Source organism: Dipodomys merriami, unplaced genomic scaffold (genome assembly GCF_024711535.1).
Source record: "Dipodomys merriami isolate MVZ:Mamm:240054 unplaced genomic scaffold, mDipMer1.0.p SCAF_401, whole genome shotgun sequence".
Lineage (NCBI taxonomy): Eukaryota > Metazoa > Chordata > Mammalia > Rodentia > Heteromyidae > Dipodomys > Dipodomys merriami.
This window is the reverse complement of record NW_027205616.1, coordinates 350,208-377,970: the sequence shown is the minus strand read 5'-3', so window position 1 is coordinate 377,970 and position 27,763 is coordinate 350,208. Positions and strand designations below refer to the sequence as shown.

At 58.7% G+C, this 27,763-nt stretch overlaps 1 protein-coding gene across 1 annotated transcript; it reads left to right on the top strand.

Moving 5' to 3' along the window:
• Positions 1 to 1,050: 1,050 nt before the first annotated feature.
• Positions 1,051 to 26,049, top strand: LOC138806607 (ruvB-like 1). Its single transcript, XM_069992040.1, has 11 exons — positions 1,051 to 1,302; positions 5,519 to 5,605; positions 10,225 to 10,357; positions 15,305 to 15,456; positions 17,321 to 17,410; positions 17,983 to 18,132; positions 20,058 to 20,121; positions 21,047 to 21,245; positions 22,230 to 22,332; positions 24,360 to 24,451; positions 25,661 to 26,049. The coding sequence occupies exons 1-11, from the start codon at positions 1,162 to 1,164 to the stop codon at positions 25,818 to 25,820; spliced, it is 1,371 nt and encodes a 456-aa protein (XP_069848141.1). The 5' UTR covers positions 1,051 to 1,161; the 3' UTR covers positions 25,821 to 26,049.
• Positions 26,050 to 27,763: the final 1,714 nt, after the last annotated feature.

Genomic DNA, 27,763 nt, shown 5'->3' with positions numbered 1-27,763 from the left:
GCGACGAACAGCTGTCATGTCCGGTAGCACTCCCCAAGGTTCTGGGGGCTCACACGGCCGGGACTGCGGGGAGGCACCGGGTGCTTGGTGCTCGGTCCCCCGCTCACGGGGACGGGACTGCGGGGAGGCTCCGGGTGCTTGGTGCTCGGTCCCCCGCTCACAGCCGGGACTGCGGGGAGGCTCCGGGTGCTTGGTGCTCGGTCCCCCGCTCACAGCCGGGACTGCGGGGAGGCTCCGGGTGCTTGGTGCTCGGTCCCCCGCTCACGGCCGGGACTGCGGGGAGGCTCCGGGTGCTTGGTGCTCGGTCCCCGCTCACGGGGACGGGACTGCGGGGAGGCTCCGGGTGCTTGGTGCTCGGTCCCCCGCTCACGGGGACGGGACTGCGGGGAGGCTCCGGGTGCTTGGTGCTCGGTCCCCCGCTCACGGGGACGGGACTGCGGGGAGGCTCCGGGTGCTTGGTGCTCGGTCCCCGCTCACAGCCGGGACTGCGGGGAGGCTCCGGGTGCTTGGTGCTCGGTCCCCCGCTCACAGCCGGGACTGCGGGGAGGCTCCGGGTGCTTGGTGCTCGGTCCCCCGCTCACGGGGAAGGCCCAGGGCCGTCAGGTAGTCGAGCACCGAGGCCGCCACCCTCCGGCCGGCGGTCGGCAGCGGGGCCTCCGCGGCCCGGCGCTGAGGGTTACAAACGCCCGGCTCCACCGGCGGCCCGCGCGGGGAGAGGCCGGCCGGGTCCCGGGAAACTCCTGCTCGAGTCAGGGCCCCGGAGGCGCCACCGCGTGGCGTGGCGTGGCGTGGCGTGGCGTGGCGGGGCGTCGTGGCGTGGCGTGGCGGGGCGGCGCGGCTGGGACCCGCGCTGAGACCGGCCCCCGCGGGCCGCGCCCCCGCCAGCGCCGCGCCCCCGCCAGCGCGGGACCGGAAGTGCCTGCGCCGGGGAACGCCAGCCCGGTGGCACTACCGGAAGTGGACGGGCGGGGCCGAGGCGTTCCGACGGACGCAGCCTGGAGCCAATGGAGGTCGGAGGTGTTCCCCGTCCTCCAATGGCGCGCCGGCGGAGGCGGGCCCCGGAGAGCCGCCTTGGTAACGGCCTCGTGGTAACGCGGGCGCCGCGGGCTCCGCACTCGCCGCCGCTCTCCGGGACGCGTGCCGGCTCCCGCGCTCGGGACGATGAAGATCGAGGAGGTGAAGAGCACCACGAAGACCCAGCGCATCGCCTCCCACAGCCACGTGAAGGGGCTGGGGCTGGACGAGGGCGGCCTGGCCAAGCAGGCGGCCTCGGGGCTCGTGGGCCAGGAGAACGCGAGAGAGGTGCGGCGGGGCGCGGGGCCTCCCCGCCCCGGGGCCTCCCCCACCCCGGGGCCTCCCCTCCCCCCGGGGCCTCCCCTCCCCCGGGGCCTCCCCTCCCCCGGGACCTCCCCCTCCCCCCGGGGCCTCCCCTCCCCCGGGGCCTCCCCCACCCCGGGGCCTCCCCTCCCCCCGGGGCCTCCCCGCCCCGGGGCCTCCCCCACCCCGGGGCCTCCCCCACCCCGGGGCCTCCCCCACCCCGGGGCCTCCCCTCCCCCGGGGCCTCCCCCTCCCCCGGAGCCTCCCCTCCCCCGGGGCCTCCCCCACCCCGGGACCTCCCCCTCCCCCCGGGGCCTCCCACCCCCCGGGGCCTCCCCCACCCCGGGGCCTCCCCTCCCCCCGGGGCCTCCCCTCCCCCCGGGGCCTCCCCTCCCCCCGGGGCCTCCCCCACCCCGGGACCTCCCCCACCCCGGAGCCTCCCCCACCCCGGGGCCTCCCCTCCCCCGGAGCCTCCCCCCCCGGGGCCTCCCCCACCCCGGGGCCTCCCCCACCCCGGGGCCTCCCCCCCCCCCCCGAGCCTCCCCCACCCCGGGGCCTCCCACCCCCCGGGGCCTCCCCCCCCCCCGGGGCCTCCCCTCCCCCGGGGCCTCCCCCACCCCGGGACCTCCCCCTCCCCCGGGGCCTCCCCCACCCCGGGGCCTCCCCCTCCCCCCGGGGCCTCCCCTCCCCCGGGACCTCCCCCTCCCCCGGGGCCTCCCCCACCCCGGGGCCTCCCCCTCCCCCCGGGGCCTCCCCTCCCCCGGGGCCTCCCCCTCCCCCCGGGGCCTCCCCCTCCCCCCGGGGCCTCCCCCACCCCGGGACCTCCCCTCCCCCCAGGCCTCCCCCACCCTGGGGCCTCCCCCACCCCGGGGCCTCCCCCTCCCCCCGGGGCCTCCCCCACCCCGGGACCTCCCCCTCCTCCCGGGGCCTCCCCCACCCCGGGACCTCCCCCTCCCCTCCGGGGCCTCCCCCGGGGGTCTCTCAGGGTCTCCCCGGGACCCCCGGACCTCCCTCTGGGGTTCCTAGGGGGCCAGGGCCGACCCGGAAGGGCTGGTGGCGGCCCGCGGGGTGGGGGGGCTTTGACCACTGCCGGTGGAGCCCACTCCGTGGCTCAACTGGCAACAAGATGGAGCCTGCCCTGTGGACCTCGGGCTCCTGAAGTCAGACATCAGGTCCACCCTCGAAAAACTCGGGTCCGGGGAGCGGAGAGAGTAGAATGAGGGAGAGGCGCAATCTGGTGTATCTGCTGTTCACAGGACCTTTCTGGACCTTTCCACTCGGGCTTACATTACCAAGTGGCAATGACGGAAGTCTCTGTGCCGCTTTGTGTGTAGATGAGGAAGGGAGGGTGGGTGGGATGCCTCGGGCCTCCGGCTGGGGTTTGCCCTTCCCTAGGTGGGAGTCTGCGGGCTTATGCAACCACAGAGACCTGCAGGAAATGAGGGAAAGTTGTTCAGGAGGCTGAGATCTGAAGGTAGCGGTTTGAAGCCAGCCTGGGCAGGAAAGGTCTGCGAGATTAACTCCAGTTAACCGTGTAGATAAGACCTGACATATTTAATAAATCAGATCATTTTCATACCAATATGGTAATGAATTTCTGTATAATACCAACTCAACACTAAATTCAGATACTTCATTCCAAAATTGCTCAGCTAGTTTCCAGAAATTAAAAGTGTATGTATAGCCAGGAGCTGTTGGCTTTCACCTATGACTAGCTTCTCAGGAGGCTGAGATCTAGGATCTAGGTTTGAAGCCAGCCTGGGAAGACAAAATTCGTGACTATCTTCAGCTAACCAGCTAAAAGCTGGGAGTAGAGGCCTGGCTTGAGTGGTAGAGTGCCAGATGTGAGTGAAAAAGCCAAGTGAAAGTCCTGAGTGCAAAGCCCTGCACCCTCGTGCATACACACATACACAGACACACACACACACACACACAAATATGTAGGGATATATTTCTACACATACAGAGTGTGCATCGATGAGAACAGAATATTACACAGCAGCAACTTGTCTGTGTTCCAGAATCATCTGAACAGAAGTAGAGAAACATTTAACACATTCCATTAAAAGAAAAGCAAAAACAGAAAACAGCAAAGTCTTATGTTGTGGTTTCTGGCTTTAAAAAAGTTTTTTTTTTTTTTTTTTTTTTTTTTTTTTTAGCTTCTCAGTTATCTGGAAAGAAAACATTCTATAGAAGAACATCTTTGTGTGTGTGTGCCAGTCATGGAGCTGAACTCAGGTCCTGGACTCTGTCTCAGCTTTTTTGCTCAAGTCTAGCACTCAACCACTCAAACCATAGCACCATACCTTACTTCCAACTTTTTGGTGGTTAATTGGGAATAGAAGTCTCATGAACTTTGCTGCCACGGCTGGCTTTAAGCCGGCTCCTCAGATCTCAGTCCCCACAGTCCCTGGGACTGCAGGTGTGACCACCAGTGCGCAGGGGCACTCAGTGTCCTGCGACAGGTGGAGGGTGCTTTGCATTCACTGAGTTTGCATACGTGCTGTCCTACTTCTGTAATACTAGAGGGCACGGTTTAAAAAGGTATTGATGGAGATTAGAGGGTGCAAGTTACAATACAGCACAGGGCTATAAGGAAATACTTCCATCTACAGCACATCCTAATTACTCTCTTAGGAACATCATCTAAAAACTTGGGGTTTGTTTTTGTTTTTAAAATACAACAGGAAAAATATCCACAAGAAAAAACACTAGACCCGTACTTGTTCTTTTTGATGGTACTGGGTTTGAACTCAGGGCTTCATGCTTGATAGATAAGCAAAGTGCTTTTCCACTTGAGCTGTGCCCAGCCCCAAATCTGTCTTGTTTGATGGTGAGAGCTCTAGAGAAGAAATTAGAAGCCGGCCCTGCTTCATGCTTTGGCTCACAGACCCGTCGTTTCAAACAGAACGGTGTGGCCCTCCATTGTGTATTTTGTAAGAATTGGGACATAAATAATAGAGGCCTTCCTAGCTTGACTTTTCCACTCAGGACTGACCTGCTGCACTTGAGCTGTGTCTCCACTCCTGGCTTTATGTTGCTGTTGATTGGAGATAAGGGTCTTCGGGACTCTCCTGCCTGGCCTGGCATTGAAAGCACATCCTCTGAGTTGCCAGGATCACAAGTGTCAGCCACCAACTCCCCGTTCACAGTCTTTTTTCTTTTTGGTTGGTCATGGAGCTTGAACTTGGGGCCTGGGCACTCTGCCTGAGCCCTTTTGCTCAAAGCTAGCACTCGACCACTTTGAGCCAGAGCACCACTTCTGGTTTTCTGGTGGTTAATTTCATGCTTGGGCACACTTTGAACCTTGATCCTCACTCAGATCTCAGCTTCCTGAGTAGCTAGGATTACAGGTGTGAACCACCGGCGTCCAGTCTTGAAGACAAATCACAGTGTGACATTTCAGTCAGTTCCCAACTTTTTTTTTTTTTTTTTTTTGCTCAGTTGTGGGGCTTGAACTCTGGGCCTGGGTGCTGTCTCTCAGCTCTTCGGCTCAAGGCTAGTGCTCTACCACTTGAGCCACAGCACCATTTCCAGTTTTCTGATGGCTTATTGGAGATAAGAGTCTCACAGACTTTCCTGCCTAGGCTGGCTTTGAACCGTGATCCTCAGATCTCAGTCTCCTGAGTAGCTAGGATTACAGGCGTGAGCCACCAGCACCCGGCTATAAAATCCCACCTTTATGATGTACTGCGAATTCCTGGTCTGTCTGACCCCTGCCACCCTCTTCAACCTCATGTTCCCGTTCACCTTTGCACTACACTTTAACCAAAGTTTTATAGCCAGGGACTTTCTGTCCCAGGATAAGCCAAACACCCGATTTAGGAATTTTTTACTCTTCTGTTTCTGTGATGCCCTAGGGCTTTGCATATCGAGTCTCTCCTTCCGTAGGCCTTCGAGAGTGATTCTCACCATCCTCCCTAGGTCTCCCTAAGTCATCCACTGATATTTCCCTAGACCTCCCTATGTCACGTGCCATCTTTCTTCCTGGTATCGAGTTCATGCCATGTCTGTGTGCCTGAGCTGGCACACAAGGCTTTTTTTTGTCTCCTCCACTGCCCAGTACCTACAGCAGTTGCCACGGTCTCCTGGTCTTGGGGTTAGTTGGATGCGTATGTGAATTGTGTGGACCAGCAGCTGGACACCCTCCCCCCCCCCCCGAAAAGTATTTTATTATTGACTTTTTTTCCATTGTGTACAGGCATGTGGTGTAATAGTGGAATTAATCAAAAGCAAGAAAATGGCTGGAAGAGCTGTCTTGTTGGCAGGGCCTCCTGGAACTGGCAAGGTACGCATTGTGTCTCACTTTTTTAAGCTACCCAGGAGGGTGATCCTGACGTCTAAGCCACATTGAGTTTATGTCTTAACTAGTCTTTGTTTAGCTACGTTGATTATGTGTATGTTTTAAAAGCTAATACAATTGCGTGTCTAAAACCCATGCTGAAATTTAAATTGTCCTGGCCTGCCTCCAGAGAAGGGAATGAGGCCTCCGAGGGGTCTCGTCATCTCTAGAATTTGTCTTTAACTCTGTCAGGTCTCCTTTGCATTGGAAATTCATTCCTCTTGGCCCAGCTATCATAAAAATCTTCATGGTGACACTTACTTGAAGGTGAAGAAAACAAGTCAGCGCGTTTTCCCACGTTCGGCTTCTCCATTGTTGTTTGAGATGAAAAGGAGAAAGAATTAGAGATAGGCTTCTTTTTTTCCCCAGTATTGTTATTATAAAGGTGATTGTAAGTCAGGTAAGAGTATATTTCTTTTTGGACAATGTTGCCCCTTCCCATCCCTAACCACAAGCTGTAAAATTCATTTTCAACATACTGTTCCAGGAGTGATTGCTGCATTTGTTTGCCTTTTGTTCCTCCATTTCTGTGCTTCCCCTTAGACTCCCAAAGACATATAAAGGAACAAACAGGACAAAGAAAGCAAAAAAGCAAACAACTCTTGCTTCCTTTTTCTGGAGTTCGTTTAGATAAACAGTTTGTATGATCAGCGGCACATGGGCATTCATTATACCTTGTGTCCGCTCTCTGGCAGAGACAGGATTCCTCTCCTCGGGGATGGGAATGGTCTTTGCAGGGCAGAACAACTGCGAACCGTGACAGTACAGAATGGCAGAGTGCTTCTGGAAGGGGTTTCAGGAAGACACAGGAAGGCAAACTTGTTGCAGCTGGGGTTGACCGGGCGGTGGTGCCGACTCAGCTGTCTGCCCTCCAGCGTTGGGTGAGGCTTTGGCTCTGGAGAAGAAAAAGGCCTTCTAGGTGGAGCACGGTGGCTTGTCGCGAGCTCTGGGCCCGCGCTCGCTCACTCGCTCACGGGGCCCTTGGCCCAGGCCAGCAGGAGCCAGGCCTGCCTGTGTGAAGGCCTAGGCCCACTGACGACCTGAGGCCGGTCCTTGGCCGCTCAGAAGCTGAGACGTGCCAAGTGACTAAACTTTGAAATTGTAACTGAAGTGGGAGGCGAATCTCATGCTGGTGCTTTATAACGGAGGAAGAAGATGTGCTGTGTTTGTGAAAGAACTTTGTCCCCCGTTGTAGCATTTGAACGCAGGCCCTCTGCCCTGGGGGCCTGGTTCGGCCTGTGAGGGGTTGCCGCTCTCCACAGGCAACATTAGCTAGCCCGAGGCATGTCCCTCTTTTCCCCGCCTTCCTCTGCTACTTTTCTCCTCTCAAAGTGCATGGCTCCGAAGTCCCTCAAGCCTGTTGCCAGGAAAGATGCGGGGTCACGTTTATTCTGTCGTCCTGGTTCTGAAAGATAGCAACTCACCTGGCGTAGATACTTGTCCAGTGTGGTTTCTACTGCTTGCTACCCTTGACCTCCACTGTTGCTTGAGACGTTGCCTTAGGAGCAACGGTGCAGCGTGGGTGACGCAGTGGGGCTCGCTGCGATGTGTGGTGTGACCGGTGCGGTGTGGCACCGTGTGGCCTGGTGTCATGGGATGTGGCGCGTGGTGTGACATGGAGTGGTGTGACACTGGCGTTGTGTGATGTATGGTGTGACACAGTGCAGTGTGGTGTGACACGTGTGGTGTGATGCGGTGTGGTGTGACACTGGCGTGGTGTGATGTATGGTGTGACACGGTGTGGTGTGGTGTGACACGGTGTGGTGTGGTGTGACACGGTGTGGTGTGACACTGGCGTGGTGTGATGTATGGTGTGACACGGTGTGGTGTGACACTGGTGTGGTGTGGTGTGATGGCGTGGTGTGACACTGGCGTGGTGTGTATGGTGTGACACGGTGTGGTGTGGCGTGACACGGTGTGGTGTGGTGTGACACGGTGTGGTGTGACACTGGCGTGGTGTGTATGGTGTGATGGTGTGTGGTGTGACACTGGCGTGGTGTGTATGGTGTGATGGTGTGTGGTGTGACACTGGCGTGGTGTGTATGGTGTGATGCGGTGTGTGGTGTGTCACTGGCGTGGTGTGTATGGTGTGACGGTGTGTGGTGTGACACTGGCGTGGTGTGTATGGTGTGATGCGGTGTGTGGTGTGACACTGGCGTGGTGTGTATGGTGTGACACGGTGTGGTGTGACACTGGCGTGGTGTGTATGGTGTGATGCAGTGTGTGGTGTGACACTGGCGTGGTGTGTATGGTATGACACGGTGTGGTGTGACACTGGCGTGGTGTGTATGGTGTGACGACACGGTGTGGTGTGACACTGGCGTGGTGTGTATGGTGTGACGCGGTGTGTGGCGTGACACTGTGGCGTGGTGTGTATGGTGTGATGACACGGTGTGGCGTGACACTGGCGTGGTGTGGTGTCTGGCGTGACGCGCTGTGGCACAGTGCGGCACAGTGTGACAGGTCTTCAGTATTGGGGGTGGCAGTATGCCTTGCTGTGCTGGAAGTATGAAACAGCAGAGACGTGGGCCTAGCAGTGGGCGAGGCGGGCCACGCGGGGTGTGCCCTTCGCTCCGAGCCTGCCTTTTGCCTTTTGCGCTCAGAAAAGCCATTCAGAGGTGGCCGTACTGGGCTCAAAACTCAAGATTTGTCCCCAGGCGAGAGCATCGTGGCTTTGGTAGCTGCTGCCGTGCAGGGAAGAGGATGTCAGGGCCTCAGAACTGCGGGAGACTGCCCCGTGTTCAAACCAGCAGCAAACGGAGTTTCAAACGTACACGAGACTTGGGGGCCTGTCAGAACCAGTGCACTGACAGCTCGCTTGCGACCTTCTGACCTAACTACCACGTTCGCACCTTCGCTTGACAGGCCTGAGACTGGCCTGTGGTGAAGGTTTTTTTTTGGTCGGTTGTGGGGCCTGAACTCTGGGCCTGGACGCTGTCCCTCAGCTCTTCAGCTCAAGGCTAGCGCTCTACCACTTGAGCCACAGTGCCACTTCTGGCTTTTTTCTTTTTGCTTATGTGGTGCTGAGGAATGGAACCCAGGGCCTCAGGCACGCAAGGCAAGCGCTCTACCACTGAGCCACCTTCCCAGCCCTGTGGTGAAGGTTATACTGAAGAATAGCAGCAGAGTTAGGTGGGTAGAGCCAGCCTCCCTCCCACAGGCCAGAGCTTTGTGGATTACTCTATGCCGATGCCTGACCATGAAGGGCGGTGTGGTGTGGTGGTGCACGCCTGTCACCCAGCCGCTCAGAGCGGAGGTGGAGGTGGCGGGACTGAGGATCAGGCTGGCCCAGGTGAACAGAAGAACCTCTGTGAACCTAAGTGAAGCTAAAGCAAAAAGGACTGACCTTGTAGAGTGCTTACCTAGCATGCGTGAGGCTGCGAGTTAAAACCCCAGTACTGCCAAAAACAGAAAAGAAGGAGCCCGTCCACCAGACGCCTTGAAGGTCATCTCACAGCTGACGTTCTTCAGTCTCAGGCCGGCTTTTCCTTCTGCCTTCCCTCCGCACCCCCCCCCTGTTCCATCTCCCTCCTCCCCACTCCCTCCTCCCCCGGTGTCTTGGAAATTGACCTGTGTGTTCTTGTTTCAGAGTTGAGGAAAGATGAAAACAGCATTCAAAGGCCATGGCATTTCCCAGCCTGGGCCAACTTAAAAGCCTTTGCTCTCAGGCTTGATATTTAACCAGACCTCGATTACATCTGGTTTTGTTCTGCATCTGCCAGATGTAATTCTCTTACCAACTATTAATCTGTAGTTCACAGTAGGACATGTTAAGTGACTTCTTAAAACCAATTATAGCTCCAAAATTCGGCCTAATGTATCATTCTTCACTAATTAACACAGAATGAATATCTGGCAATTACTCATTCATTACTAACGGTTTGGAGATCGTGTCTCCTGTGTTTGTAAAAAACCAACAGGGGCTGGGAAGGTGGCTCAGTGCTAGAGTGCCTGCCTTGCATGCATGAGGTCCTGGGTTCAATTCCTCAGCACCACATAAGCAGAAAAAGCTGGAAGTGGCGCTTTGGCTCAAGTGGTAGGGCGCTAGCCTTGAGCTGAAGAGCTGAGGGACAGCGCCCAGGCCCAGAGTTCAGGGCCCACCTGAAAGAAAAAAAAAAACAAACAAACCAACACTAACGCGGCATCTCAGAGAGCCCAGGTCATGCTTTGAGCGGGAAACTCAGATCCTGCTTTGAGGCTGAGCTGTGACCTCAGGCCGAGCTTCGGAGCCCCAGCTCTGGAATGCTGTTGACAGCGCAGATCTCTGGAGTCTTCACCTGGGTCTCAGTTTCCTCCTTTGCAAATAGGGAGCATAGGAGGTAGCATCTACTTAAGATGTGAGGGTCACAGGAACACTAAAAGTAAGGCTCAGCTAGTGACAACTTGTAAGTTTTGGGGTGACTGAAAATGCCAATTATAGTATAAGTTGACTGTGTCCACAAAATCGCCAGCCAGTCCCTGACACTAACTAGAAGGACTGGGCCCGCGGCTCTTCCTGACTGCAGCTGTTCTCAGCACGTTTCCTGATGACTAAGCCAGTGCCTCTCCCCTCTCGCCCCTTCCAGACGGCCTTAGCTCTGGCCATCGCTCAGGAGCTGGGCAGTAAGGTTCCTTTCTGCCCCATGGTGGGCAGTGAGGTCTACTCAACTGAGATCAAGAAGACCGAGGTGCTGATGGAGAACTTCCGCCGGGCCATTGGTGAGTGTCGGGGGGGGGGGGGGGGGAGGGGAGAGAGTGCTCCGCACGGCTGGGCGCCAAGAGGCTCCTGCTCCTGCAACTGCCGTGAGGACATGGGTTTGTTGCTCTGTGGTTTTTCTTTGGGCTCCATTGGAATTACCTTTGCCAGCAAAATAAAACACACCCCAGCTTTGCTGGGCACTGGCTCAAGCTCATAATCTTGGCTACTTAGGAGGCTAAGACCTGAGGATTGAGAATTGAGAGGAGACTTCTTTTTTTTTCTTTTTTTTGTCAGTTGTGGGGCTTGAACTCTGTCCCTCAGCTCTTCAGCTCAAGGCGAGCACTCTACCACTTGAGCCACAGCGCCACTTCTGATTTTCTGGTGGTTAAGTGAACTTAAGTGTCTCACAGACTTTCCTGCCCTGGCTGGCTTTGAACTGAAATCCTCAGATCTCAGCCTCCTGAGTAGCTAGGCTGACAGGCATGAGCCCCTGTTGCCTGGCTTGAGAATTTTCTTTTAAAGTCAGATTTTCCTGGCAGCTGTGTTTTGCTTTTGGGGCTATCAGTCAGATTGGTTTTGGATTCAAGCCAGAGTCATTGTATGTCATGCTGTGCATTTCAAATTGCCCGTGATCCACAGCGGTGGGCCAGCGGAGGTGTGAGGGCCCCGGGGTTGCTGGCGGAGCGCTGGCATCTGTGATGCGCCACAGTGAGTGTTACTTGGCAGGCCTTTGCTCCCCAGGCCCTTGCTGGTCTACGGCGTCTCAGAAAGCCGAGTAAGTTGCCAGTGACTGAGTGGTCTGATTTCTGCAGCCTCTGCTCTGAGAGCTGCTCAGGCTGTGCCTGGGCTGTCAGGGGCCTCCGTGCTGAGCCCTCATCCCCCTCACGCCACTCAGCCTGGGCTCAGTAACTGTGTGGATCAAAAACCCAAGAAGCTGGACAGGACCCTGGCCATTGGGTTCTGGCTTCAGTCTTATAGCCTTTCTTGGGTGATGTGGGAAGGGGCAGCAAGGAGAGGGGGAGGGAGGACAGCAGGGAGAGGGGGAGGAGGGAGATCCACAGGGAGAGGGGGGAGGAGGGAGATCCACAGGGAGAGGGGGAGGAGGGAGATCCACAGGGAGAGGGGGAGGAGGGAGATCCACAGGGAGAGGGGGGAGGAGGGAGATCCACAGGGAGAGGGGGGAGGAGGGAGATCCACAGGGAGAGGGGAGAGGAGGGAGATCCGCAGGGAGGACAGCAGCAGGGACAGCAGGGAGTGGGGTTGGGTGGTCTAGACCTGGGCATGGTGGGATGCTGAGCGCTTGGGCTCTGTTGGAGGAGAGTGGTCCTGCCCTGTTGGCACGGCTGAGCGTGGGGAGCACGGTGCTCACTGGGCGTCGGCTGGGGTGCTGCCGGCCCGGTCCTGCTCGTGCTGGGTGCCAGAGCGTCTCTGATCGGGGAGAGCACAGGCAGGCGGATGAGGCCGCGGGAGCCCTGACAGGTGTGTGCATCTGTGCAGTGGATGAGGCCGCGGGAGCCCTGGCGGGTGTGTGCATCTGTGCAGTGGATGAGGCCGCGGGAGCCCTGGCGGGTGTGTGCATCTGTGCAGTGGATGAGGCCGCGGGAGCATCTGTGCAGTGGATGAGGCCGCGGGAGCCCTGGCGGGTGTGTGCATCTGTGCAGTGGATGAGGCCGCGGGAGCCCTGACAGGCGTGTGCATCTGTGCAGTGGATGAGGCCGTGGGAGCCCTGACAGGCGTGTGCATCTGTGCAGTGGATGAGGCCGTGGGAGCCCTGGCGGGTGTGTGCATCTGTGCAGTGGATGAGGCCGCGGGAGCCCTGGCGGGTGTGTGCATCTGTGCAGTGGATGAGGCCGCGGGAGCATCTGTGCAGTGGACTGCCAGTGGGAGCCCTGGCGGCCTGCTTCAGGCTCCCTGGGCTTCTTGAGCCGCTGAGCAGGCCGGGCTGGCGGCCTCCTTCCTGAGCCTTGTCCTGCTCTGCCCCTCCTGTCCCCTCCCGCCCCATGCTAGTGTGGCTGACTGAGTCAGCGAGGGCGGGGCCCTTCCGAGGGCTAAGTTTTGTGTTACTTTTGCCTTGAACTCTGCCTGGGTGCTGAGCTCCTTTTGCTCAAGGTGAGCACTCTACCACTTGAGCTATTGCACCACTTGTGGCTTTTTCTGTGATTAATTGAAATAAGAGTCTCAAGGACTTTCTTGCTCAGGCTGGCTTTGAACTGTGATCCTCAGATCTCAGCCTCCTGAGTAGCTAGGATGACAGGCGTGAGCCACCGGCACTCAGCAGTCCTTCTCTTCTTTGAGACAGGATCCTGCTATTTTGCCCAACTGGCCCCCAAATCCTCAGCTCAAGTGCGCTTTCCACCTCAGCCTCCTGAGCAGCTGGAACTAAAGGTGCGTAGCACCTTTTCTACACATGCCAGTGATTTTCCTTCTTTTGCCTCTCATTCCCTTCCTCTTCTTTTTTCTTTTGTTTTCGAGACAGGGTCTCAAATTCAAGGCTTGCATTGAATTTTTTCAGGCTCAAGTGCCTGGTTGCAGGCGTGTGCCTGACTGCCAGTGCTCTTTTAAGATTAGTGATGACATTCATGATGTCCCACCTACTTGAAATAGCTGACTATTTCAAACTCCGTTTTCTGACATGTACCAAAGGTGACAGACTGGTTTTCATATGAGTACATGTACTTACTGCTTAAAGGCAGCCCTAATGCTTTGAGACTTTAAAAAGTAGAGACGAGAGAGCGCTGCTGCGTCTGTGCTGTGCTGTGTGTGTCTGAAGGAAGAGGCAGCGCGTTTCTTCTGACTGCAGCAAGGTGCAGTGAAATTTCTTGATCCTTGAACAAAAGGGCCGGTCATCGCAGTCTGCGGAAAGGACTCCTGCCGTCTCCGGTGCCTTTGAATTCCCGTGAAGTTGGTGGAGGGGGTGGGAGGAGGCAGTGAACCACCAGAAATGAAAAGCCAGAAGTCTGCGCTGTTTCCTTGATGTGATGAAGGTCGCTGTCAGAGGTTTAGAAACCCGAGCCGGCAGATGAAACTGGTGTCATTTGTGTTGTCATTGCCAGAGATAGCGCCCGTCCCGCCCTTCCCTGCTAACAGCCCGTGCCATTGTCTGCCGCCGCCGCCCCCCTCCTGCTCCTGCCTGTCCCGCTCCGCAGGCCGCTCCTGAGCAAGCGCGGGTACGAGTGAGAGACAGGTGCCCTTCCCCCTCCTAAGAGGTCTCAGGTCACAGTCGGCTGACAGTACTTGGGGTAAAGTTCCGTCTGGCGGAATTTATCTCTGGGACATAAAAGGTTTGATGAAAGTTCCAGGTTTGTCACTGTTTTCTGGTGTGCTGTTTGCAAAGTTTCTGTCTTGATATTTAGGGAGTGAGGTTTTGGGGCTCCTCCAGAGCCTCCACTTGTAGGCTGGCGGGTGGACTGCGTGTGCTCTGAAGTGTGCTCTGGAGTGGGGGTGATGGAGAGCCTTGTGCCGCTGGGGTGGGAGGGCAGCAAGCCGCGTGGGCCCGGCTGTGGACGGTGGCTTTGGCCTCCCCATTTGTCTTCTCGGCTCGGGCTGGGCTGGAAGACCCTCTGACACGGTGTGCAGTTTACTTGCTGCTGAGATGTGGAACAGCCGGGGCCTGGGGATTGTGGATGTGATGGCGCCCACAGCGCATAGCACGTTTCTAGTTGGGGCGTGCACACCTGCACAGCGTGCACACTGCCTAGCTGTGTGGCTGAGCTACGTAGACGGGAACCCGGGTTGCCAGTGCCCCAAAACGGCTTCCCAGCGACCACCGTCCCGATTTCTAACGTTGTATAGCTGTGCCTGCTTTTAAACTGCAGATAAACATGATCACAGTTGCATTTTCTTGGGGGCTTGGCTGCTTTGTCCATATACATGTGTGAAATAAAATAAACTTCAGATCACTGTCTTAGAAATAACAATAGAAAAGCCCCATTTCCTTCACACGTTAATGTCATGTTTTTAAGCTGTAATGTATGCTGTGGGGGATAAGTGCTCTAGAAATTACTTGTTTTACTTTTGTGGCCTTGGGACAGCTGTGGACAGCCCCCTGCAAACGAAGCAGGACCACCTGGTGCATCTGTCAGTGTGCTCTGAGCACCAGCTGGAGGCCTGGAGGGCTCGGCAGGGTCACCTCTGACCCCTGGCGAGATAGCAGGCCTTGGGCTGGCCTCCGTGTGTCGGACGCGGGTAGTGAGAATCAGAAAAGCAGGAAGCAAAAGCTCAGATAGCTGGGAATGAATGCTAGATTAGGCACTAAAGGTAAATTTTGTCTTCTCACAGTTGTACGTCTACAACAGTGTTGAGAGTTATAGCTTGTATATCTAGTTCTAGATTTGAACCTAGAAAGTCTTTTAATGTTAAATTCAAAAATGAAACAAAGGACCTCCATTCAATTTGTTGCATCCTTTCTAAGTGACTCTATGTTCTTGACCACATCTATGGAATATGCCAGGAGGAGGCACAGAACCAGAGGGAGGTGGGGGTACACAGCGGAGGGCCCATCAGCTGCACCGGACACTGCACAGAACCAGAGGGAGGTGGGGGTACACAGCGGAGGGCCCATCAGCTGCACCGGACATTGCTGACCCTGAGCTGAGCAGCTCGAGGCAGCGACGGGAGGGGACGAGGGAACAGCTCACACTAAGTACAAGGAAAGTGGGGAAGAGAGAGTTGTATTGTTAAAGCTGGTGAAACTCACAAACTTTATACACCATGATCATGACACTTTGCCTGGTCAAGGTTTAAATGTGTTTGTGACTTTAAGTATCATTATCCCACAATACTGTGAAATTTATATAATCACTTAATCGCAATAAAAAATATTTAAAAAGGGGGGGCAAAAAGTCCTTTTAAAAAAGTTGAGGTAAGATCACTTTTCCCACATTTCTCAGTAATACTTGCAGTTTGCATGTATGCACCTGTATTTCTGTCTACCCCCAACTTATGCTGTTAGGGTTGATCTCTTCCAGGGCTGAGAATAAAGGAGACCAAGGAGGTTTATGAAGGGGAGGTGACAGAGCTGACTCCATGTGAGACAGAGAACCCAATGGGGGGCTATGGCAAAACCATCAGCCACGTGATCATAGGACTGAAGACAGCCAAAGGCACCAAGCAGCTGAAGGTGAGCTTTGGGCGGGGGCATTGGAGGCCTGGCCAGGGGGCTCAGGCCTTTGTCCTGCAGGATGGCCAGGTGAGTTCCCACGCACTGGCAGTGAGGGCCGGCAGGCCGCTGGGCTGGGCCTTGCGTGCCCCGCGCTCGTCCTCAGACCTTGGGTAGGCCTGATGACCGCCTGATGACCCCCTGCGTGGTAGTATCTGGAGGTCATTGTGAGCGTCAGTGAGAGGGCCTGAGACGCGGGCGGTGTGGGTCGCGGGCAGAGAAGTCGGTGACATGACCAGTGTATGTCGAACTGCTTCAGCAAGTGTCTCACCTGTAACTGTTTGAGTCTCTGATTTCCCTTAGTTTACAGATGAGCAGGTGAGGCTCACAAAGAGGCTGGACAGCTATCCTGTACCCTACCGCTGGTTTGCAGGACTGAATCCTAACCATCATGCTCTCTGTCCTCCAACGTGCTGTGTGACCTTTGAAAGTCATTTGAGCTCTCTGAGACTCAGTGTTCTCATCTATAAACTGCAGTGGAGTGGCCATATACTATCTCCATCCTTACTCTGTTCTACAATTTTATGGGTCTTTGGTCTGTAAGGTTGTTTCTTGGTCACAGCTTTATGGAGACCATAAAAATGTCACTTCGTCAAAGGGCCATTTTTCTTTTCCCTAACAGGGTTTTCATCTCAGGAGCTTGCTTCTGCAAATAATCTCTCTTCTACCTACCCCTCATCACTTCCATGCTGTATTTATTAGATTTCTTAGTAGGTATGCTGCCTTTTCAATAATTACATGTTCAGTCAATTCATTTGGGAAATTAACCAATATAAAATGCTTGAGGCAAAAAGAAAAGTATACTCTTCAGTGTATCTCATGTTGAAGCAAGGCGTGTAGTGTAATGTCGCTGTTTTTGCAGCCGTTACGCACGTTTTCTTTAGGAACATGGTGTAAAGGGAAGACACGGGGGTGGAAGGGCCGCAGATGTGCGGTGGGTGTGTGAGTTTGCAGGCCTGTGACGCGTGGCCAGGGGAGCGTGGTTCCTGTGTTCCCGCTGCCCTCCCGGAGCCAAGCAGCCTCCACCCCCCTGCCGAGTTTACAGAATCTCAATGTATTTACATAGACAGCCGTCACCACAATCCAGCTTTAGATCCTTTCACCACCTCCAACACCTTTCAGCACCTCAGGCTGCCACCGCCCATCTGCTTTCTTGTCTTTAGGTCTCTTGGGGACACTGCGGCCACACGGGATCGCACATGTTCCTCTGTGCGTGCTTCTTTCACCAAGCCCTCCGCTCTTGCTCTCTAGTTTTGGTTTTCCACTCTGTGTTAGGTAACATGGAGAACTCGGTCTGACTTCAGGGTCCTTACGAAGGAGCTGCTGGGGATTGGTTGCAGTAATCCGACCGCCTGGAAGAGAGCCACAGTCCCTGTCTTTCCTGCGTTGGTCAGCAGGCAGGCCTGAGGGATGGCGCTTCCCACATCCGTGATGGCAGCCACTCGCTGGCCTGTAGATGACCATGCTGGGCCTCAGAGCTGTTGAGCATGCCGGCTGGTACAAGATGCTGGCAGGTGCCTCTTTTATAGAAAGCTCTGCTGCTGTCCGTGGGGAGAGGAGAGCAGCTTGCTCTTTGGAGAGGGTTGAGGCAGATGTCTCTGCCTGTTAGAGCACCCCAAGTCAAGGGCGGAGGGGAGGGCGCTCCGCATATGCACACCGCCGTCCCGCCCACCCTCCTCCGGTCTCTGCTTCATGCTCCCACTTGGTAATCCAGGCCCACGCAGGCCCACGCCGGCACCGCCTTCCTGGGTTTCCCTGGAGTGCTGTCGAAGCGGTGGAGCATGCCTGCTGCTGTCTGAGTCACCCTGGTGTGTTTGTTTCTAAGCTGGACCCCAGTATTTTTGAAAGCCTGCAGAAAGAGCGAGTGGAAGCTGGAGATGTGATTTACATTGAGGCCAACAGCGGGGCTGTGAAGGTAACACTGTCTTGGGGTGCTGTGCGGGAGGGGTGCCACGGGGCAGGGGCTGGCCTCCGCTCCGGGCCAGCGCCAAGGGGAGGGTGGCCCCCACGCAGAGCAACGTGTGCTTGCCTTTCTCTCCATTCTCTAACCTTCCCGGGATGGGAGCGGAGCCTGCGTGGAGGGGACAGGGACAGGGCAAGAAAGCAAACAACTTTAGTCATCTTCAAATTGAAATGTGCAACGTATTTAATCTTCCTTTTATCTCCTTGGTATTTGCTTCCCGAGATACATGCATGTGGGAAGGAACGCCGCTGCGTTAGGTGACATTCTTTCTCTGTCTGATTCTCGGCGTCCTGTACAGTGCTCCTCACTGTTTAATGGATGAGCATAATACTTCATATCTACACTAAATCACCCACCTCCCCTCTCTGCCTCCAGTTAATCTATGGGATTTGCCCTTTGTCAGGAATTGCACACAGTTGAGAGAGACAGAGGGAACAAACTCTGGGAGAAAGTATCCGGTGTCTCCAGCGGGGAGCTTGGGCGGCGTCGGTGTGCGTTCACCAGGTGCTGGTGTCTCTCCACAGAGGCAGGGCAGGTGCGACACCTATGCCACTGAGTTTGACCTCGAAGCTGAAGAGTATGTCCCCTTGCCAAAGGGTGACGTGCACAAGAAGAAGGAGATCATCCAGGATGTGACTCTGCATGACCTGGATGTGGCCAACGCCCGGCCCCAGGTACTGCCGGCGGGGGGGGGGGGGGGGGGCGGGGGGGGCCCACGCACAACCCCAGCCACCCACCCCGAGGCCTCAGAGCGAGTCAGACTCCCCGCCACCTCTCCGGCCGGCAGGTGGTCCTGTTCTGTCTGTGATGTTCAGCAATTAAGGATGACAGGAGTGCCCGATCTCCTTTGTTCCCATTCAAAGGCGCCGGTCACAGCCCATTTCCTGCGCTTTGTTTTTTGTTGTCCCTGGGAGCGGTCAGGCCCCGCACCAGCCAGCCAGCTTCCCTGTGGCTCCTCTCCCGCCCTGGACTCCTGGCTCTGCACGCCCTCGTGGCCATGGCCTGCTAGCACAGTGCTGTGTGGGCCCTTGTGCAGGATTTCAGAAGACCGGGCAAAGCCGTGCGTGTGGCCTCTGCTTAGCTCCTCCATCCCCCTCCAGGCCCCCGCGATGTGGGCTCTGAGCAGGGGCTGTGCTTGCTCTCGAGAGAAATGGTGGATGCGCAACGCCTCGTCTATAAACAGGAAAGTGTGTTACTTTTATGACACTTCTCAGAAATGTTGGCTTCATTTACTTAACTTGATTTATTTTGTGCCAGTCCTGGGGCTTGAACTCAGGACTGGGCACTGTCCCTGAGGGTTTTTTTGCTCAAGGCTAGTGCTCTTCTCCTTGAGCCAAAGTTCTGTTTCTGGCTTTTTTTTTTTTTTTTTGGCAGTTAACTGGAAGTAAGAGTCTCATGAACGTTCCTGCCCATCCTGGCTTTGAGCCGTAGCCTCTGATCTCAGCCTCTTGAGTAGCTAGGCGTGACCACTGGCCCTGGCTCAGACTGTTGAGATTCAGAGAAAAAAAAGCACAGCGGGCCCTGCCGGGGGTCACTCTGCACCAGGGGAGCACTCCAGGCTTTCTGAGGCGTGGTCTTGGATGGCCTGAGTTCCTCCCCCAGCAGGGCTATTTGAAGGTCAGAAGTGAGTGCCCAGAAAGCCTCGGGCCTGTAGTGAGCGCCTCTGAGTCAAGGCCTGCTGGCCGCCAGGCAGCCGCTAATGCTGGGGCAGTGACAGCACACCAGCCCCTTCCTCCTGACCCCGTGTGTGTGTGCGTGTGTGTGTGCGTGCGTGCGTGTGCGTGTGTGCGTGTGTGTGTGCGTGCGCGTGTGTGTGCGTGTGTGTGTGCGCGCGTGTGTGCGCGCGCGTGTGTGTGTGCGTGCGCGTGCGTGCGCGTGTGGTGTGAGTGATCTCTGGTAGGTTAGCTGCCCTGGGCGTCTGACATGACCTTGGGGAAGGAGTGACCCTCCTGGCAGATGGAACCAAGTCCAATGAAGGCTTGGGTTGTAGAGGGCCTGGGGGTCCAGTGAGGGATTCAAAGAAGGGATCGTGCCTGTGATTAGCTGCTTGGCAGGGTGAGGTGAGAAGGATTGTGGCTTGAGGCCAATCTGGGCAAACTTGGTTGCAAGACCCCATCTCAACCACAAGAAAGCTGGGTATGGCGATGCATGCCTGTCACCCTAGCCGCATGGGAAGGGCAGGCAGGTGCCAGCCTAGGCAGGCTTGGGCCAGAAGAAAGGGGAGGGGTGGTTCAAGAGCATCTGCCTAGCAAGCGTAAGACCCCAAAACTGTGAAAAACAAATCTTCAGCCAGATGCCAGTAATCGTAGCTGCTCAGGAGGCTGAGATCTGAGAATCATGGTTCGACACCAGCCCAGAGTAGGAAAGTCCGTGAGATTCGGTTCCAAGAAAGAGAAGAAGCTGTAAGTGGCGCTGGCTGAAGTGGCAGAGTGCAGCGCAGAGAGGCTCACGGATGGAGACCAGGCCCGAGAGCTTGGGAGAGAGAGAAGAGAGAGAGATTGCCCGCGTAGCTGGCGTTAGGAGCCTGTGGGGGCAGAGGGGGGAGGGGCTTCACAGTCCCCTGGAGAAGCAGGCCTGACCACGCTCTGCACTTCCACAGGGAGGACAAGACATCCTGTCCATGATGGGCCAGCTAATGAAGCCAAAGAAGACAGAGATCACAGGTGAGGGCACCCCGCAGGGCAGCGTCCGCGCACCTGCCCCACCGGCCGCCGAGTGCACTCTGGCCTTGGGACGCCAGTTTCTTGTCCCCCAGGACCAGGAAGTGTTGGCAGGCTGGGCTGCCACCCTGGCTGACAGTAGCAGCTCCACTGCTGGCCACAGCTCTGCAGGAAATGCAACTCCCTCGTGCATTTGATGCCGCCCCAAACTTTGTGCCCTCTGCCTCATTACCACCCATAGCTTTGTCAACGTGAATGCAAGTTAGACATGAAGGGCACTGTGACCTTGGAGGTTCTGGCCCGGAGGGACTGCCATGTTGTGTGTGCCCTCTCGTCTGACAGCTGCGGTGGAAGGTTTGTCCGGTGCGCCAGCTCCTTCCTGGAGACACTCCGGAGCCTTTTGCAAAGGGAGGGCTGTGACCTTCCATGGGGTCTGTAACTTGGAGACATCCTCAGGAGTCCCCAGACTGGCTTTTCTTCAGCTTGCCTCCCTCCCGCCCCAGAGGGCCCAGCTGGGGCCCAGCGTACTTGATTGAAAGTTAATTAACCTGGACATTGTCAGAGGGGCCAGAGGAAAGTACCGGAAGGGAAATTTGCATATGAAAGCCCCATCAGGAAGGGCTTCCACCTGGTGCGTCTGCGGGTGAGGCGCTAGCTTGGGTGCGGGTGAGATAAGGCTCAGCGTGGAGGGTGACAGGCCAGCCGGGGCGGCCGCCCTCGCCGTGCATCTGCAGGGAGGCTGCCAGCGCGGGGACGTCCCTGTTGGGGACCACAGCCCTGAATAAAGCCTGGAGGGAGGCAGGCGCTGCCCCCCGGGCCTCCGAGGGCGCAGGAGGCCCCGCCGCGGGCTGGGCTGATGAGGGGGGAGAAGAGAACGCGGTAGTTTCTCCCTTTGCCCACCTGGCCTGCCCTTTCTCCCGTCTCCCAGACAAGCTCCGAGGGGAGATCAACAAGGTGGTGAACAAGTACATCGACCAGGGCATCGCCGAGCTGGTCCCGGGGGTGCTGTTCGTGGACGAGGTCCACATGCTGGACATCGAGTGCTTCACCTACCTGCACCGCGCCCTGGAGTCCTCCATCGCGCCCATCGTCATCTTCGCCTCCAACCGCGGCAACTGCGTCATCAGGTACCGGCCGCCGCTGTCCCGCCGGCCGGCTCAGCCCAGGGTCACGAAGCTGGTCACGTGCTCCCAGGAGCCGTCCTGGGGCGAGCCCCCTGGCAGCATCACCCTCCATGATGTGTGGGGGCCTGGCGGGAGGTGTCTGCCCAGGCCAGGCCGCCCGGGCTCTGAGGACACGTCACAGGGAGAGGTCCGCTCCTGCACGAGTAACGGCGGCACCCGGTGCCCCCGCCCCCCCAGCCTGGCCCTAGCGAGGGCCACTTGCCCATCGGACAGCTGCGTGTGTCAGAGCCTGCGTGCTCACAGGCCTGGGCAGGTCTGTCCAGGGCTCACTACTGTGACTCTTGCGCGTGTTTGTGTGTCCCTAGCACACGTTTCTGGAAGCACAGTAGCCCTCTTCCACAAAGGCACCTTGCTGGGTTCCCAGGAGAATCGGGCCTGTGCCTCCAAGCCCCAGCCTGGCTGCCTAGAGGAGCCGCAGTCACGGCTTCGTCACCCAGCCAGCCAGTAAAACATGGAAGCTAACAGTGGGTCTTAGGCCAAGCTAGCAATAAACAGCTGGGATTCAAGAACAAATCTAATTGCAGCCAAAACATAATGATGAGCTTTTTAAAGTTTTTTTTATTTTTGCCAGTCCTGGGGCTTGAACTCAGGGCCTGGGTACTGCCCCTGAGCTGCTTTTGCTCAAGGCTGGCTCTCTACCACTTGAGCCTCAGTGCCACTTCTGGCCTTTTCTGAGTATGAGGTACTGAGGAGTCCCATGCAGGGCCTCATGCATGCTAGGCAAGCACTCTACCACTGAGCCACCTTCCTTCCTGTGTCTGGCTGTGGTGCTGCCGTACCTTCCCCTGCCCCGGCTTTCCCCTACTCCAGTGGGGACTGGGCTTTCGTGGGCCGGTGGTTCTGCTGATTCTCTTGGGAGGTAAGTGGGCCGAGTTCGTGCCGGGTCAGTGTTGTCTGAAGCTGGGGGTGGGCGCTTCTGCTGCACAGGGGCACTGAGGACATCACTTCTCCTCACGGCATCCCCCTGGACCTTCTGGACCGAGTGATGATCATCCGCACCATGCTGTACACGCCCCAGGAGATGAAGCAGGTGAGCCTCCCGTCCCCCCCCCCCCCCCCCCGTGCCTCCTGTGGCTCAGGCTTCATCTGTGGACTCGCTGTACCGCGTGGACATATTGCAGGCGGCAGAACTCCACTCTGGGGTTCTGGCTGCACTCTTCTGCAAGAGCCTTTTCAGTAACGTGAGGGGAGAGGCGGGGGAAAGAACGGACTTGCCCTGAGCGAAGGAGGGGGGCACTGGCCAGCTGCGGGAGGGTTGCTCTGTCCCGAGCGTGCAGAAGTTCCCTCTGTGGGCACCAGCTCTGTGCCACCCTGCTGGGTGCTTGTCACTTCTGCAGACACTGAAGCCATTACTGAGACCAAACCTGGGCCCTGCCAGAAAAGACCACCAGCCAGGGGCCGGAGCCCTGGAGAGCTGTGTGGCTAGGGAGGGATGCACGTGTGCTGAGCGGCCTGAGCCACGGGGCTCCCTGGTTGCTCTGGGCGTGGAGACCAGCAGGGCTGCCACGGATTCTGGAGGTGGCTGGACCTCAGGGCCAGACGTGCTCCCTCTGCTGCTGTGGTCTAAGCGCCATGCTCCAGAGGCACCGCACGGCTCTGTACAACCACGTGACGAGGTGGGGGGGGGTTATGGGGCTCTAAAGTGCCTTGCACACAGCCACAAGGTCCGCCAGCCTCTCCAAGGCCTCCTGCCTGTGACTGGGCCCTGGCTTCTGCTGGAACCCAGGGCAGGCTTTTACGCACAGCGAGCCCAGCCCACCCTGGTCTACACAGACACTGCATCACTGACTGAAGGTCTCATTAGTGAAGGGGAGCCTCTGGGGCGGCCTGGAGATCCTGGAGGCTGAGCTGAGTCCATGTTCGCATTTCCCTGGGGGGTTGCGTGGTGCGGGGGTAGAACAGAACCACAGACAGGCCTGTTAGGAACATGTGCGCTCCCCACGGAGCCCCTGCCCTGCCCGGCCCGGCCCCCTGCAGTTTGAAGGGAGTCCCGGGAGGCATTGTTCCTGCAGGACCCACGGCTCCCTGTCCCCAGGGGATGCTTCTCTGTAGAACCTGAGGCTTCTGTCTGCAGCCATCACCAAAACTGCCATGGCTGCTGTCCAGGAGCAGGCTCTGCCCTCCAGCTTCCTGTCCAGTCACTTCCTGGGCCCTTCTGCTGGGCTGCTTAGCTGTGAGCCCGGTGGTGCAGCCCTGGTGCACAGGCCGAGCCTCCGTGGAGCTTGCATCAGCGAGCACACTGGCGCGTGTGAGGTGACGTTCGGAGTCAGCCACGCGTGCTGGAAGTCTGGGCGTGTGGACCCTGCTGCGGCGCAGCCTGCTGGCGCCAGCTGGCCTGTGGCGCTGTGCCCGCCCGCCCGCCCGCCCGTCCTTCCTGTCTGCAGGCGGCTGACAGTCCTGAGCGCGCGCCCGGCCCCCGCCGGCTGCTCCCCAGCGAGCGGTGGCAGGGCCATCCCCGGAAGCCCTGTTTCTCATGCGAGCACTCCGTGTCTCCTAGCTCCTGTGCCTCTGTCCTGGTGTATTTTTACAGCTTTAATTTAAACAGGCGCTTCTTGATATCTTGTTTACGAAGCTGCCAGAGTGAAAAATTCCTGTATTATATGAGGCTCGAAGTCCTCGAGTTATCTCAGCTGCACAACACACAGCATCATTATCCTGCCGGCCCTTATCACTCAGTGCCGGGGCGCCCGCAAGACCCCTGCTCCCCGCTACAGGGGCCGCTGCCACCAGCCTCGCCCCGGCACAGCGACAAGTACCCCCCCCCCGACCCCCCCATGAGATCTCGGCGATGCTGGAGGGACCGCTAAATCTAAGAGTAACTTTTTTGATTTATTTAACCCATTGTATTTGTCAAACAAACAAAAACGTCTTCTCTTTCTGAGTGGCCTGCGGCAGGGTGCCCACGCCATGGGAAGGTCAGAGCCGAGGCCCCTGCCAGCCTGCAGGAGCCCCATAGCTGCGAGCTGCCTGGGGGCTGGCCAGGTTGTGCTGAGCACCCTTTGAAGGTGGGCGCCTGGGGTGGCTGGCCACCAGTGACCAAGTGATTTTCTCCCAAAGATCATTAAGATCCGCGCACAGACGGAGGGCATCAACATCAGCGAGGAGGCCCTGAACCACCTGGGGGAGATTGGTACCAAGACCACGCTGAGGTGCGCGCAGAGCTGCCTGGGGGTGGGGGGCGGGGGGCACCTGCCGGGGCGGGGCGGGCTGCACCTGCGGGGATGGGGGCGGGGGGGCGGGGGGCACCTGCGGGGGTGGGAGGCGGGGGCGGGCTGCACCTGCGGGGATGGGGGCGGGGGGGGGGCTGCACCTGCGGGGATGGGGGCGGGGGGGGGGCTGCACCTGCGGGGATGGGGGCGGGGGGGGGGGCTGCACCTGCGGGGGTGGGGGCGGGGGGGGCTGCACCTGCGGGGGTGGGGGCGGGGGGGGCTGCACCTGCGGGGGTGGGGGCGGGGGGGGCTGCACCTGCGGGGGTGGGGGCGGGGGGGGCAGGCTGCACCTGCGGGGGTGGGGGCGGGGGGGGGGGCGGGCTGCACCTGCGGGGGCTGGGGTGGGGGCGGGCTGCACCTGCGGGGGTGGGGGCGGGGGGGGGCTGCACCTGCGGGGGTGGGGGCGGGGGCGGGCTGCACCTGCGGGGGTGGGGGCGGGGGGGGGCTGCACCTGCGGGGGTGGGGGTGGGGGGGGGCTGCACCTGCGGGGATGGGGGTGGGGGCGGGCTGCACCTGCGGGGATGGGGGTGGGGGCGGGCTGCACCTGCGGGGGCTGGGGCGGGCTGCACCTGCGGGGGGCTGGGGCGGGGTGGGGGCGGGCTGCACCTGCGGGGGTGGGGGCGGGGTGGGGGCGGGCTGCACCTGCGGGGATGGGGGCGGGCGGGGGCGGGCTGCACCTGCGGGGGTGGGGGCGGGGGGGGCTGCACCTGCGGGGGCTGGGGTGGGGGGGGGGCGGGCTGCACCTGCGGGGGTGGGGGCGGGGGGGGGCTGCACCTGCGGGGGCTGGGGTGGGGGGGGGGCGGGCTGCACCTGCGGGGGTGGGGGTGGGGGCAGGGGTGAGGGCAGGGGGCGGGGGGGGCGTGTGCAGTGCAAGACTGGAGTTCACACATTCAGTGAGCCTGCGCCTGCGGGGGCAGGGAGTGTGCAGCACGGGACTGGAGTTCACACCCCGTTCAGGGAGCCTGCGCACCCTAGGCGGTCTGGTCCCCCACTGGTGTGGGGTTGCCCGCCTGCCTGGCGCCTTTGCGGGCCTGACAAGTGCCAGGGGATGCTGCTGTGTCGGGCGGGCGGCTCTGGCACTGTCTGCTGGCCTGGGCTCCCGTCGGCAGCGGTGCCTGCTCTGCCACGGTCTCTGTCTGTCCGCTGCAGGTACTCCGTGCAGCTGTTGACTCCAGCCAACTTGCTGGCGAAGATCAACGGGAAGGACAGCATTGAGAAGGAGCACGTGGAAGAGATCAGCGAGCTCTTCTACGATGCCAAGTCCTCCGCCAAGATCCTGGCCGACCAGCAGGATAAGTACATGAAGTGACCGCGCCCTGACTGGCCAGGGCGCGGGCTGCCAGCTGGCCCGGCCTGCTGCACACAGCCCCGGGTGGAAAGCTTTCTTGCTCGGCCACAGCTTCTGTGGCTGCTTTGAAGGAACTTTCTCACCTGGTGCGCAGCCCTCTTTGGACTTTGGTGATGTGTGGTGAGACCCTGGTGAGGAGCTGGTACCACAGTCTCTTTAAAAGAGGAAATAAACGTCAGGACTGTGGTAAGTTCATGGAGTGTCTGTGAAGACTCCAGGGAGCCCCCCCCCCCCCCGGGGACAGGGGTTAGTGCTGGTCACCGAGCGCCCGCCCGCTGTGGCACTGCGAGGCTTCCGCCACCCTGCATCTCCCTCAGGGCATGGGCTGTCTTGTGTGGGACGCCTGGCTGCTGGGGAGCGAGGCCGGGTTTTCTGTATGCTGCTGGGTGTGGGAGAAGACGTGGGTGAGCCACCCTCACCAGGCTGTCTGCTGGCCCTGGGCTGCCTCCCCCGCAGTCCAGCCATGACTCGGTGTGTGTGCAGTGCCAGGGTTCAAACACCAGTGCTCCCAGCTTTTTTTTTTTTTTTGGGTCTGGTCGTGGGGCCTGAACTCTGGGCCTGGGCGCTGTCCCTCAGCTCTTCAGCTCAAGGCCAGTGCTCTACCACTTGAGCCACAGCGCCACCTCTGGGTTTTTTTCTTATGTGGTGCTGAGGAATCGAACCCAGGGCCTCGAGCATGCAAGGCAAGCGCTCTACCACTGAGCCACCTTCCCAGCCCCTGCTCCCAGCTTTTTGCCCATGCTGGAGCTCCGACACCTGGCCACGCTCCGTCCTCCGTGCTGTGGTTGTCTTCAGGGTGGGGTCTCAGCTCTGATCTTGGTTTCCCCATGCTGGGCTGCCAGGTGTGACAGGTGTGTGCCCCGGGCTGCCCAACCATTGAGATGGAGTCTCATGAAGTTGGTGGCTGGCGGCAACCTGTAGACCTTGATCCCTACCTCCCCTGGCTTGTGCTCCGCCTCCCAGGACTCTGCCTGCTTGGGGCGGGGACGACCGTCCCTGTCCTTCCTTGGTGTGTGTGTGTGTGGGGGGGTGCTTGCAAAGGCCCCCCCGCCTGCACACTGAGTGCACCGCACTATCATTAACACCTCATTTTGTTGCCCAAACGGATCCGGCTTTAGCCCTAAGTTCGCCTCACTGTCCCCTGTGCCCTCACTGGTGCCTAATGGCCCAGTGACCTGGAAAGGAGGCAGCGCCAACGGCTGCGGCCCAGGGGCAGCCCAGCACCCGCAGGCTCGGGGGACTCACCGCCTGGGCGTCGTGCCCCTGCGTTGGGCCTGTGTCCAGCCCTCGGTGGCCCTGCGGCAACTGTGGAGCACCCCAGCACAGGGTGCCTGTGCTTCTGTTCTTCAACTCAAGCCCAGTAGAAAAATGGTGGGGGGCTGGCAAGGGGGTTTGGTGGTAGAGTGCTTGCCTTGCATGCATGAGGCCCTGGATTTGATTCCTCAGCACCCCATAAGCAGAAAAAGCCGGAAGCGGCACTGTGGCTCAAGCAGTAGAGTGCTCGCCTTGAGCTGAAGAGCTGAGTCAGGACAGCACCCAGGCCCAGAGTTGAGGCCCCACAATCAACAAGAAATGAAAAAGAAAAACGGGTTGGAGGTGTGGTTCAGTTGGTAGTGCTAGCCAATGAGTGAAAGTCCCAGGTATGAGTCTGAGTCCCAGTCTCAGACCAAAAAGATGGAAAAGGCCCGGCGGCAGAGGCTCATCCACCATCTACCCGGAGGCCGCGATCCCAGGGCTGCAGCTGAGCCTGGGCCAGCGAGGCCCTCAGAGCTGGGAACGGGAGGCGAGGCTCAAGCGGTGAGCCGAGAAGCAGAGAAGCTAGGAAAGCTTGAGGCCCTGGGGTCAAGCCCCAGCCCTGGCACGAGAAGAGTAATGCCGAGGTGCGGGCAGGCAGGGCCCAGGTG